This window comes from Terrapene carolina, unplaced genomic scaffold (assembly GCF_002925995.2).
Source record: "Terrapene carolina triunguis isolate 2854851 unplaced genomic scaffold, T_m_triunguis-2.0 Scaffold97, whole genome shotgun sequence".
Lineage (NCBI taxonomy): Eukaryota > Metazoa > Chordata > Testudines > Emydidae > Terrapene > Terrapene triunguis.
In genome coordinates this window covers 20,150,595-20,163,474 of record NW_020664448.1, presented here as the reverse complement: position 1 = coordinate 20,163,474, position 12,880 = coordinate 20,150,595, and the positions used below count along the sequence as shown (strand labels likewise).

The 12,880-nt window shown below is 39.2% G+C and overlaps 1 protein-coding gene across 1 annotated transcript in view; it reads right to left on the bottom strand.

Annotated features, from left to right (window-relative positions):
- Positions 1 to 12,880, bottom strand: part of ARHGAP42 (Rho GTPase activating protein 42) — a 281,853-nt gene that overhangs the window by 79,880 nt on the left and 189,093 nt on the right. The window contains exon 5 of the mRNA XM_026651599.2: positions 5,747 to 5,848. Within this exon, the coding sequence (XP_026507384.1) occupies positions 5,747 to 5,848 (102 nt within the window). The remainder of the gene's footprint in view (positions 1 to 5,746; positions 5,849 to 12,880) is intronic.

The following is a 12,880-nucleotide window of genomic DNA, read 5'->3' as shown; positions in this document are numbered from 1 at the left end:
ATACTCTTATGCTCGTAACACAACTCTCCTTTTGCTAATATCCCTACTCTTCTCTGTGAGCCATTTCAAAGTGAACCAGGATGAAATGTGGTACACAGTACAAGTCACCAGTCCAGACATTAGTCCTTCACCAAATACAACCTAAACTGGCAAAAGTGCAAGGAACACAGAAGGATGACAAAAAGCAGTCAAGGATCAACTACGCAAGATTTAAAGCAAGGAACATTATTATTTTGGGCATGCAAAAATGTGCTAGCTGCCATAGAAACACAAATAGAGACAGTCCCCCTTATTGTTTCGCAGTCTAAATGTAACAGGACACAACAGGCCAAGGTCATAAGTAGACAAAACAGAAAAGGAAAGGGAGAAAGAGGACAGGATAAAATAAAATCAGACAGTTCCTGAGTAAGACAAGGACACATCAGGATGGTTACATTAATTTAGGATAAAATCTTCAAACCTGAGTGCCTAAAGTAAGGCACTTACATACGTGACTCCCCACTCAGAGCTGCTGAGCATTCATTAAGGTCAGTGGGAGTTGTGTGTGCTCAGCACTTCTGAAAATTAGGGCACTTATTTAGGTAGGGTTACCATACGTCCGTTTTTTCCCGGACATGTCCAGCTTTTTGGTAATCAAACCCCCGTCCGGGGGGAATTGCCAAAAAGCCGAACATGTCCGGGAAAAATACCGCCGGCCGGGCACTTCCCTTCCCGGGCTCCGGGGGCGCATGGTCCAGAGGCATGGGGGCTGCCCAAAGCCGGTAGCACTCGGGCAGCTCGGCTCTTAAACAGAGCCGAAGAGTCAGGGGAGGAGCACAGCAGCCGGAGCCTGGGAGGGGAAGTGCCCGGCCGGGGTCGCAGGGTCCGGAGGCATGGGGGCTGCCCGAAGCCCGAGCGCTACCGGCTGGGCGCTTCCCCTCCCAGGCTCCAGCTGCGCTGAGGAAGCGCAGGGTCTGGAAGCTGCCCGGCAAACCGTGAAGCCGGTAGTGCTTGGGCAGTCCTTTTCGCGTGGCTAGGAGGGGGAATGCGGGGCGCTCAGGGGAGGGGGCGGAGTTAGGGCGGGGACTTTGGGGAATGGGCGGACTTGGGGCGGGGCCGGGGTGGGAAAGGGGCGTGGCCAGGGCCCCGTGGAGTGTCCTCTTTTTTTATTTTTTAAATATGGTAACCCTAATTTAGGTTACTAAATACAGATTTAGGACCCTAAGTTTAGACATCCAAGCTTAAAAATTTTGGCCTTAGGGTTCCCCCCAACCCTGCTCTTCTTTCCTTTTCTCTCCTCTCCTGGATTTATACTATATGAATTTTAGGAGAACCTGGCATGAAGCAAGGAAAGGTGGCTTGGGGGAAGGTGCTCCACACATTCTGAGCATCATGGGAAAAGGTGCAGAGGAGGGAGTGGGACAAGAGAACAAAAAGGGGCATCAAAGTTGGTGTGCATTGTTAAGGATTCTCTTGAATATCATGCATGACTGATTCCTTGCACATTTCCCAGCATGAGTAGTTTCAAATGCCTTTTCCACAGATTATCTCACAGAGAGAGAGGGAGAGAAAGAGAGGGACATGTTTTTAAACACAGAAATCTTGCAGCCTATCATTTATTTCATAATATGAATCCAGCTGTCTGAGAATATAAACATATTTTATAGTTTTATACGTTCACAATAGCTAATTTTCATGTTTTAGTTTTCCCAGAAAGTGTAGTGTGCAGTATTTGCTGGAAATTTATGAGTATTGACTGCTACCATGGGTTATAGGCAGGGATCGAACCTGGAAACACCAGCACCAAAGCAAAGGCTTTTGTCACTGGAGAGAAAGAATTAACTCCACCAACTGATAAGAGTAGTAGGATCTTATCCTCCATGTAAACAAGCCATTAGAGGGAGACATAACACATGGCCAGTTCCCATTTTAACTCCATTTTTTCAAGTATCAGAGGGGTAGCCGTGTTAGTCTGAATCTGTAAAAAGCAACAGAGGGTCCTGTGGCACCTTTAAGACTAACAGAAGTATTGGGAGCATAAGCTTTCGTGGGTAAGAACCTCACTTCTTCAGATGCAAGCTTATGCTCCCAATACTTCTGTTAGTCTTAAAGGTGCCACAGGACCCTCTGTTCCATTTTTTCAGTTATTCATAACTTTCCTCAAGGACGTTCCTTTTGGGCTGAAATTGTCTATGTCTTGTCCCAGCTCTAAGGGCATTTCTTTTTTTAATTGTGGAAACTTTCAGTAACATCAGTTCAGCCATTTCTGATTTATGGTAGTATAAAAATAATACATTTTTCTCTTATGTTCTGATTAAATTTGGAACTCAAATAACAAACATGTGTGAAGCTAGAAAATTGAAGATGGCTTGTTTTATAGTTTCCATCAAGGAACAGAAAGAATATTCATTTTTAAAGAAAACAGGTTTAGTATTTTTTAAATCTTATATTATAATAGGGTATATAGGGTATATAGGGTATGCAATTTGGCAGAATTTAACAATGTGTTACAACTTTAGGGTATGATCCTGCAAACTTTAACTCATGGGATTGCAAAATATGAGAATTTGCATAACATGGGCCTCAGTTTTTACTTTTGGTTGTATATAAAAACAGTTTAATTTGGTTTTAGCAAAGAGCTCTTTCATGGCCCAGTTCAGGAAAGCACTTAAGAACATGCTTTAATCCATCCACAGAAAAGCACGTAAGCACCTGTTTAACTTTATTGGGACTTAAGCACATTTTGAAACACTGTCCAAAACTTGGGCCACAATGATCATTTGGGTATAGTGATCAAATCACACTTTCCAAAAGCCATCTTCTGTGAAGGCTGATGAGTTTGCTTGACCAATGAGCATTCACAGTTGTAAGAATCATTTAAGAAGTGGTTTATTTGAACTTTTCCAAGGCAGGAAAGATTTTCACACCTTTTTGTATGCCACTCAGCCGATGGTAAAGAATGGCTTACTATATGGTTAATTACAGCAGCAGCTTTTATGATAGACAGTTAGAGTCAGTATTATTTTGACTGACTGGCAATAGCAGTAGAATGTGCATCAGAACTCAATCTGTTCTTGCAAGATGGACATGCCTCCATACATGATCATGATTCTGAAAGCTCAATTTCATGAATCTGCATTTAGTGATCAATAGGGGGCTACCAAAATTGATGCTTGTAGCATTGATTCAGATCTATTCCTTTTTAATTCTGTAATTCTCATTTATTTCCATAGGTTTTCTCATAGGGATAGTAAAAAAGTTGGTCACAGTGGGTTTTTGTTTTTTTGACATCACATACTGTGTGCAGTTTGTAAAAAGTATTTCAATAGTCGTGTACTACTATGGAATGTGCTGCATATTATGACAAAACTCATACCCAAATGATCTTCATCTTACACACTATTTGACAGTGATATCCCAAGGTTTAGCACAAAGAAGGATCTTTACTATGTGACTATAGCCCTGTAACTACAGATGTATGGAAAACACAGGCCTCCACTTGGATCAAGATGGAACATCAGAGATCTGAAGTCTGTAGTGGCTGTATCTCTGCATTACAAATAAATAAATAACTTTGCAACCTACTCCGTTTTAGGGAAAATGCATGTGGCCCTCTGGCTCACAGCTAGTGCCAACTTCAGCTTGGCTAAGTCTGGACAACCATGACCTGAGGTGAGAGTATTATCATCAAAACTAAACATATGCCTAATATTAAAATTGCACATTTTGAATCAAACTCAAAACAAGAGAAGCTGCCCCATTCTTTATCTAACTCCCCCACAACCAGTTTTTATAATTTAAATGCCTGATTCACCACTGTGCTTACTCCAGTTTTATGCTGGTGTAACTCCAATTATTTCAATGCAGTTATATCAACATAAATCTGCAGCAATGTAATGGTGAAGTAGGCCCTATATGTTCTACAATCACGGCCTTTAGAAAAGTAGACTAACTAGCATCCCTTATGAAATTCAATATCTAGGCATGAAGTGATCATTAAGGACAGAGTGGAAAACTTTTACTGTGATTTTCTATTAGTTTGTATGCTCAAGTCAAATCCTTCGTGATTCTAAGACAGTTTATTTAATTATATTCACAGTTGATACATTTTATTTAATTTCAATTAGTTTTTTAACTGCAATATAATAAATAATCTGCATAACCATTCCAGCAAAATGTGCTTTATTTAAACCTGACAGTAAATTAGCACTTAACTTGTCTTAACCAAATCTTGATTTATAGGTAAATACATCGAGAATTGTTTTCTGACTTCCTGCTTAACCTCTAATGGAACTATTTTCCCATTAATGCAAGGGGAATTTATGTACTTGTCGGAGTTGTGTAAATGTAAATTTGGCCTGTGAATGGAACAAAAAAAACCTTGTAAAATTAATGTTGTTTTCTCTACAGTTGATTCATCATACTGACATCTGTTTTAGCGAGTACAATATAAAAGAATAAATGTTATGAAATTGCATTATTATATCAGGTAAATATAAACCACACTTTGTGACTTTCTGAGAGATGGTTACGTCTTTTGTGTAGAATTTTGTCAGCAAAATAGTTTCCAAGTTTTCAGAGTTTATCATTGACAATAACGCTATTAAAATAACACCCATCTTTTTTGGAAAGTTTAATAGAATGTCAGTAATACTGAAAAAAATAACTTGTAATTTGCTGCACAGGAAAATAATTTAACCTAACAACATAGCTAAAAAGGGGATCCTTCTGCTAAGTTAGAACTATGCATGCTTTTTAAAAGTAACAGTTACAGGATGTACTCTTTAAAATGGATGATGCATCTACATTTAAGGCTATGACCCTGGTAGAAGTCCTGTTGAAATCAAATGAGCTCCACATATCAGATTCCAGGATCAGGTTTAAATACTTTTATCCTGTATAATTAGAGCTTTGTGCTCATAATAGAACAATCCTCTCTGAATAGTTTTTTATCACTGTAGTTCCCTTAATCTGTACACAGTGCAGAATCAGGCCCACTGACTTCTGTTGAAACTGCTGGGGCAAAGAAGTACTACTCACAAAAGTAAGGACCCGTCATTCTTTGCTCAAACTAAGAATCTTATGAGGTCATATTTGACTACATTTTGTTATGACAAACACAAGTTTACCTGAAGATCACATGCACAAAACCTGTCAAAAACCTTTGGCAATCTCTTTATTTATTTGCAATATGGCACTCTTTTTCATTTCATAAAATACAGCCATATAGTTTCATAATGGAAAGAATGTTTCTCTCCGATTAAAGCAGAAAACATGACATTCTGAAAAGCATTAAAAGTGTGATTAAAATGCTTCAGGCTCAGTTATCTAGTCGAAAATTTATGTAAAATGGAGTCAATTAAATAACAAAAAAAGTCAGCATAGCCTAATTATATTAATTCTAAATATTCCATATACACCTTGCAAATAAAGGTCATACATGTTTTATTAGAGTATTACAAATATTGTAAATAGTAAAAATTAGATTTGCAACTTAAAATATGGCAGAGCACATGGGACATACTACCCTGTTAGTTTTATTTCACATCAGAATAGTATTAATCTCATATATAGAATTTATGTATATGTACTTAGCAACAGGGACTGGCAGAAATCATCAACCATTTTATGTAAAGAAAAATGACCTAGAGACAACTCTTTTTAAAGACAGCATGTCCTAGAGACAACTCTTTTTAAAGACAGCATGTCCTAGAGACAACTCTTTTTAAAGATAAACTTATGGGCTAGTATAAGGGTAAGAGCTTACATCTTGCAAATGAGATTCTTTTTTCTTTGCTGATAAATTTAAGTGCTTCTCTAGAATGGAATAATATTTCTCACTTTCCTTGTCAAACTTCTTCTTCCCTTCCTGAAAAACAAAACATTGCAAAGTAAATAATTTGTTAGAACTTCAAAGCCAACAGAAAGGAAAAGCTAGCACATTTGCTAAAAAGACTAGCTGTGTGGTTATTTTTGCTGATTCCAATGATTTTAGGGCAATAGACTCATATCTGAATTGGGGTCTAAAAGTTATTCCAAGTTATTCAATGAGACATTAAGTATATGCTTGTCTTCACTGGGACTGGTCACGTGCTTAGGTACCTTACTGTACTGGGGCCTAAACTGGTTTAACTTATACTTTCTACTGGCTCCATAAATGTGCATGTCTCAGACCATTCCAACTTGCAAAAAACCTAGAGGAGTGGGTTCTGACTGGGAAAAAAAAAAATCTTTGCAACAGTCCCTTTGTGGTGCTCCTCTCTTATCTTTTCATTTGAGTTGAGGTTTGCCTGACCTTTGTGTTCAGAGTGCTGTATGTGGTTTTTACTCATATTCTTAGAACATGAGGAGGAGGAAGGAAAAGCATGTACGATTCTAATACAGCTGCAAGGGAGCTAATGCAGGCAACTCAGTTTTTCAACAAATGCTTTGTATAGTTTTGAATTTTTAAACATGTCCTTTTTAGGGAATTTCTCCACTCTCCCGCCTTCCCTCTTTTGAAAGCTTTCCTTATGTGGAGTCAGGTATCCCACATTCCCACCAGCTGAGTACTTTGATGCATGACAAATAATTCAGAAGGGAAATTATTGATTATAAACAAGGCAGACTGAGCTACACTCTTCTACTTTAAAAAAAATTAAATCTGATGCTTATGGGCTGTAAATCTAAGAAAAAGACATCTCTCTCTCTCTCTGTTGGGATCTCTGCCATCATTCTAGAAGTGACAGCACTGGGAAGGAAGGAGTAAAGGGGAAATCAGTAAGTACCCACAGCATTTTAAGGATTAAAAAAATTCTTGTTACTGCATTATATTATTGTAATAAAAGTGTCTATCCTGTGGTTGGCTGCGGTTCCCTGACAGGGTGTTTTATAGGCCTAAAACTTATCCTGCATGATTCCCTGTAATGACTAACAAACTGAGTATTTTAAGAAAACAAAGAAAGGCTAGCAGGACTAGTCTCATCAGCACATATGCAAAAGCTATTAATGGTGAGAAACCAATCACTAGATATAATGCAATAACATCAGGTCATGAGCAGGGCTCAATGATCCTTTCCTTCTGCTCTCTTTCTCTCTCTACGAATTATTGTTTTGTATTAAACAAGTTACTGTAGTATATTTTAACGAGAGGATTTGAAAATTCTCCCCAATTAATTTTTTTGTCATCATGCCACGTGAAAGTCATATCAACAGTCAAAGAAATAAGAAATAACAGGGAAATCTTAACACCATACATACTGAGCTACAAAAACAAAGCAACAGTTAATTATTTCCAGGAACACCACAATATAAATAAGTTCACAATGATAATCATACCAAATTAGAAAAAGAAAACAAACTCTCAACTATGTGGAAAATTCATATGGTATATCTATAATTATAAGCATATTTCTAATAGCTTGTCTACACGGTGCACTAGTCCACACCAGAAGGGTGTAAATTCTAGTGCACACTAGCATGTTGTTCACTAAAAGTTACCTATTGCTTATTAATGTAGTCCAGTTTTAAACAGTATTGCATTGGGCTTAAACTGCAGCAAGGGAGGTTTAGGTTGGACATTAGGAAAAAGTTCCTAACTGTCAGGGTGGTTAAACACTGGAATAAACTGTCTAGGGAGGTTGTGGAATCTCCATCTCTGGAGATATTTAAGAGTAGGTTAGATAAATGTCTATCAGGGATGGTCTAGACAGTATTTGGTCCTGCCATGAGGGCAGGGGACTGGACTCGATGACCTCTCAAGGTCCCTTCCAGCCCTAGAATCTATGAATCTATGAAGGTATTAGGCAACTTTTAGTGCACGCTAGCAGGGTCAATGTGGGCCCATTAGTGAGCAACACACTTGTATGCACTAGAATTTACACTCTTCTAGTGCAGACTAATGCATTGTGTACACAAGACCTAAGGTGCTCATCATCATAGAATCTTGGCAGCACCACATAAAGAAAAGTATATAAAGCATCCTTACTGGAAATTAAATAGAAACAAAAGCACCTGATCCAACAAAATATCTACAAGTGAATAATATAGTACACATCCAAAAACCTATACGCATTTTATTACAGATTAATACATGCGGTCACATGTTAACAAACTTAAAACATTTATAAAAAAGAGTAAAGACCAATGTGCACAAAGTAATACTCTTGTATTACACCTGCAACATGCGCCTTGAAGTGTGACCAAATTAGCCACAAAAATCAGTCTCTGGCAAACCAACATGAGAAATCAATTCCAGAGTCATGGATTCCTCACTGAAAATACACAGCCTCCAATGTCTTTGAGATTAAACCAAGAAACTATTAGCTTGTGTACGTCACATAATTTCATTAGTGTTACACAAAATGGTGAGATTGTCTTTGAAATGACAACATCTTTCTGGCCACCTGTAGATATATATTCTTGACTCCTGCTGTTACATGGGACATCTAGAAGCAGGTGTAAATACATCAAGAATTCCAGGTTGCAAAACAGACAGAAGGCATTGAAAACTAAGAGAGTCAATATGAATTCTATTAATGATTCCAATTACTTCCCCCTGCCAATTAGCATAAATGTATCTGGATTAGATCAGAAACAATTTGCCCTCAACCAAGTCTCAATCCCAGCAAGACAATGGGTAAAACTTCAACTGCACTCTCCAGGTCCTACACAGCAACTACATTTTTAAATGCTTAAAAGAGTCATACTATTCATTACATTTGAAACACAGAGGTAGATGAAATATGTACCAGTTATACATAGGAAGGAATCTTGTTTTGTTGTAAACTGATGTGTTTGTTTATTCAACAAGATTACCAAGGTGAGATGGAACACTGATACTTACGTTGGGTACCTTCCTGGCAGCGCGGATCCCGTGTAATGCTAGCATGTCCAGATGCTGGGATGTTAATTTATACCTAGGAAGCATGAAGTTTGCCTCTAGGCTTGTGGAAATATATTTCTCTAGTCAGGTGGACATTTTTGTTGGTGGTTTGTTTGTGACTAAAGCAAATTAAATAAATAAGAGATTAAGCATTAAGGGGGATTAGTTGCCTAGTTATTGAGGCTGCATTACTTGTGGTGAGCAAATTAAGGTTTGTTTTTTGTTTTTGTTTTTAAATGAACAGATTTTAAGTTCTTTTGAGGGTGGATCATCCTCTTCTACAGAGATATTTGATGCTACCTCTGTTGGGAGAAGCCATGGGATAGTCATCAGAATATGCAGAAACCTATCTCTAGTAATTAAGCTTTAGGACAGCATCTTGTCATATTTTAAATCAAGACAAAATCTACCATAGGTCTTCCCTGGTACTTCAATGAGATGTCCCAGCCTCTTTTACTATAGCAGAACAGAATTCTGTAGTACCTCACATGAGAAGTATTTTTTCAGTTCTTTACAGTCTTCTCATGTGGGGATTTCAAAGTACCGGTACTTTAGAAAAGTTAACAAATTAAGCCTCACACAATTCCTGTCAATTAAGTATGTATTGTTTACCCACGTGTGAAACACAAATGAAGACACAAAAGGGTTAAATGAACTGGCTCTGGTCAAAACAGGCTTTTATCCTGCAATGAAATCCACAAGTACAGTGGAAGTCAATAAAGCTGCACAGGCACTGGAGTTCATGTTAGAGGATCCGATCTAGGACCTAATGGGAGCTGGGATTCAAAACCAAAAGTCTATATTGATAAGAGAGAGACACAAAAGGTGGAAAGGGGAACCAGGCACAGAGCAGTGAAATGACTTCCCGAACACCACAAAGCAAGGCCAGTGACTGGCAACAGAATCCAAGTCTGCCAGCTCCTAGTCTTATTCCCCATCCACTAGATAAAACACTTACATTAAGTTATGAAAGAAATATTTACTTTATGTACTTCTCACTTTATCTATAGGAAAATCTGTCACATAGTGACTTGTAATAGGTCATGTAATGAAGACAGAAAAAACCCTCATATAAAAAAGTGTCAATACCGGAACAGGCCCCCTCCCAAAAAAAGAAAAAATCCCAAAAGTTAATGAATTGTGATACATTAGATCAGGGGTCGGCAACCTCTGGCACGTGGCTCGCCAGGGTAAGCACCCTGGTGGGCCGGGCCAGTTTGTTTACCTGCCGCGTCCGCAGGTTTGGCCAATCGCGGATCCCACTGGCCGCGGTTCGCCACTCCAAGCCAATGGGGGCTGCGGGAAGTGGCGCAGGCCGAGGGATGTGCTGGCCGCGGCTTCCCGCCACCCCCATTGGCCTGGAGCGGCAAACCAAGGCCAGTGGGAGCCGCGATTGGCCGAAACCGTGGACGCGGCAGATAAACAAACTGGCCCGGCCCACCAGGGTGCTTACCTTGGCGAGCCGCGTGCCAGAGGTTGCTGACCCCTGCATTAGATTAACCTTCTTGTTCCCAGAATGAAATTTCATGTAAATCTTGCTAGCATTCTGTCTGTGAGGATATGCAGAATTTGCAGACTTTTCTGTTCCACTGCCAATATTCCTAGCCTCTATAAAGAATGCACGAAACTGCCCCCATAGGTATATTGTAATGATTCACCCTACCTTAAAATTGATTCTTTAGACACCTGTTAGTTTAAAAAAGAGAACTAACAACTGGGACTTCCTGTTACCAGGGTAACTTCTGGTCTGACTGCTGCCTTCATGTGGACATCTCATCAATCAGCTTTTTTTTTTTTTTTTTCAGATTAGAGCACTACAGTTTCTCACTCTCAAGACAAGTAAGAAAAAGAGAGCAAAACAAAGTCGACTGAGAAGAAAGGCAATCGCTCAGACGTTTCAGCTGTATTTGTATCTTTATTTTAACTCAGACTTTGATGGGGTTTTTGGGAATAAGGCTCCAGTGCCAACAAATCAGCATTTCTGGCACTGTAAAAATCATTCTCAGAAGTGCTCCTGGGAATAGTTTAAAAAATGTTTGGCTGCTCACACCCGCAGATCAGCAAGTACCCCTCTATTCAAAAGTTCCTTTGATATTGCCAATAAAAACACATATTTGACTTCTGTGAATCCCCCAAAAGCTGTTTACTTTATGAGAATTAGCAAAAAAGACATGTACTCAGCAGCAGGTGATTCATTTTCTGGAAGACACAAGACACATCTGGATATTCCAAGAAACGCTCACCTCACAAACAAAGTGACTCAGTGTACAGGAACATCCTAGAGGGAGGATTTTATCTCACTCCAGTCTAGGCCACCTTTTCTTCTGTAATCTCCAGGGCCCTCTTTTGTATACAGCAGCTGCACACTCTCAATCAGCAACAAAAGGGTTATAAAGAAAGTTTTAGATATAAAATCTCTCTCATTCTTGAGCCCCAATTTGGGAGACTGAGGGTTACCTCTGTCTCTAATTGGAGCCTTTACCTGGTTCAAAACACAGGAGATGTGAGGTTTCTCATGAAGCCAAATCTCAGGTCTGGTATTGTTGTCAGGCCACTTAGTGAGACAGTTATAAAAGTACAAAGAGTATGTGGAAGGTATGCAGACACTGTTACTCTGTTTCCAGGACAAAGAGAAGGGTTGAGAATGGAAAAAATATGTTCATAAAGCCATTTGCCCAAAATATCAGATACAACCATAACAGAGATATACACGAGATACCGGCCTTATCATCTGGAACCAAAATAACACCTGTGTGTTCAGTTCCCACAAACATCCGGTGACAATGTTGGTTTAACCCTTCTGTGCCTCAGATCCTCATGTGTAAAATGAAGATAATACTGTTCTACTTCACGGGTGTGTTCTGAGCCTAAATCCATTAATGCCTGTGAAGTGCATAGATACACCTCTACCCCGATATAACGCAGTCCTCGGGAGCCAAAAAATCTTACCGCGTTATAGGTGAAACCGCGTTACATCGAACTTGCTTTGATCCGCCGGAGCGTGCAGCCCCGCCCCTCCGGAGCACTACTTTACCGTGTTATATCCAAATTCGTGTTATATCGGGTCGCGTTATATCGGGGTAGAGGTGTACTGTGATGACAAGGAGTAGGGCATATAAGTACTTACAGTTATGAAGAAAACACTGTTGATGTTTATACTGACATCATTAGGCTTCAGAGTTAACATCACATTGGGCAGAATAAGGGTAACTTCACTCTTGTTTCAAGATTGAGGAAAGGAGCCCTGCACACTCAGAAGGTTTTTTTTACAACAACATAGGGTGTATTTTTTAAAAAAAATGAAAGCTTATGTTATGATAGGTCACCAGGGAGCTGCAGACTACACCTTGATGGATATGGGCTATGCGCTGCCATACTGAGTGATAGAGCATTTGCTTTGGTATTTGAATGTCCTCCGTTCAATATATACACAGATATATATTTGAATGTCCTCCGCTCAAGATATACCCTTGTTAGAAGGGTAACCACAAGACAAATCTGGCATCAACAGAAGAACAGATACCAACAGGATGTTTTCGAAGCATTTAAACTGTTCAATGCTACTGATGGAGCTCACCATCATGAAAATGCAAAATCACCTCTGCCAGAGAGAATTTACCATGGGGCTCAAAAATACTTCTGATGAGCCCCTCCCCCCACCTTTTTTTTTTTACTTTGTAATGCTTCATAATATCCAAATGTCAGGTATCAGTTTCAAAAAATCTTTCCTGAGGGAGAAGACCTTCCCCTTTCCCCCCGACTTTCATCCCTATTTTAATTACACACAATAGCATAAGCATTTCTAGCAAAGAGCAGCTTAAGTGAAGTTTTGTCCAAATGATATTCTTCTTAATTAAATCAACTCTTACTGGGTCTAATTGAAGTTTTAATAATTAAGAATGGCAAAATCTGGTCTTTGGTTTGCAAGGCGGCATTTGCCTCTCTCCTTGGTTATGGTTATTGGAAAGCATTTCATCTTCAAAATAGGAAATCAAACGAATAGATTCTCTATCACGTATTCTTTGCACTATTGTTCTG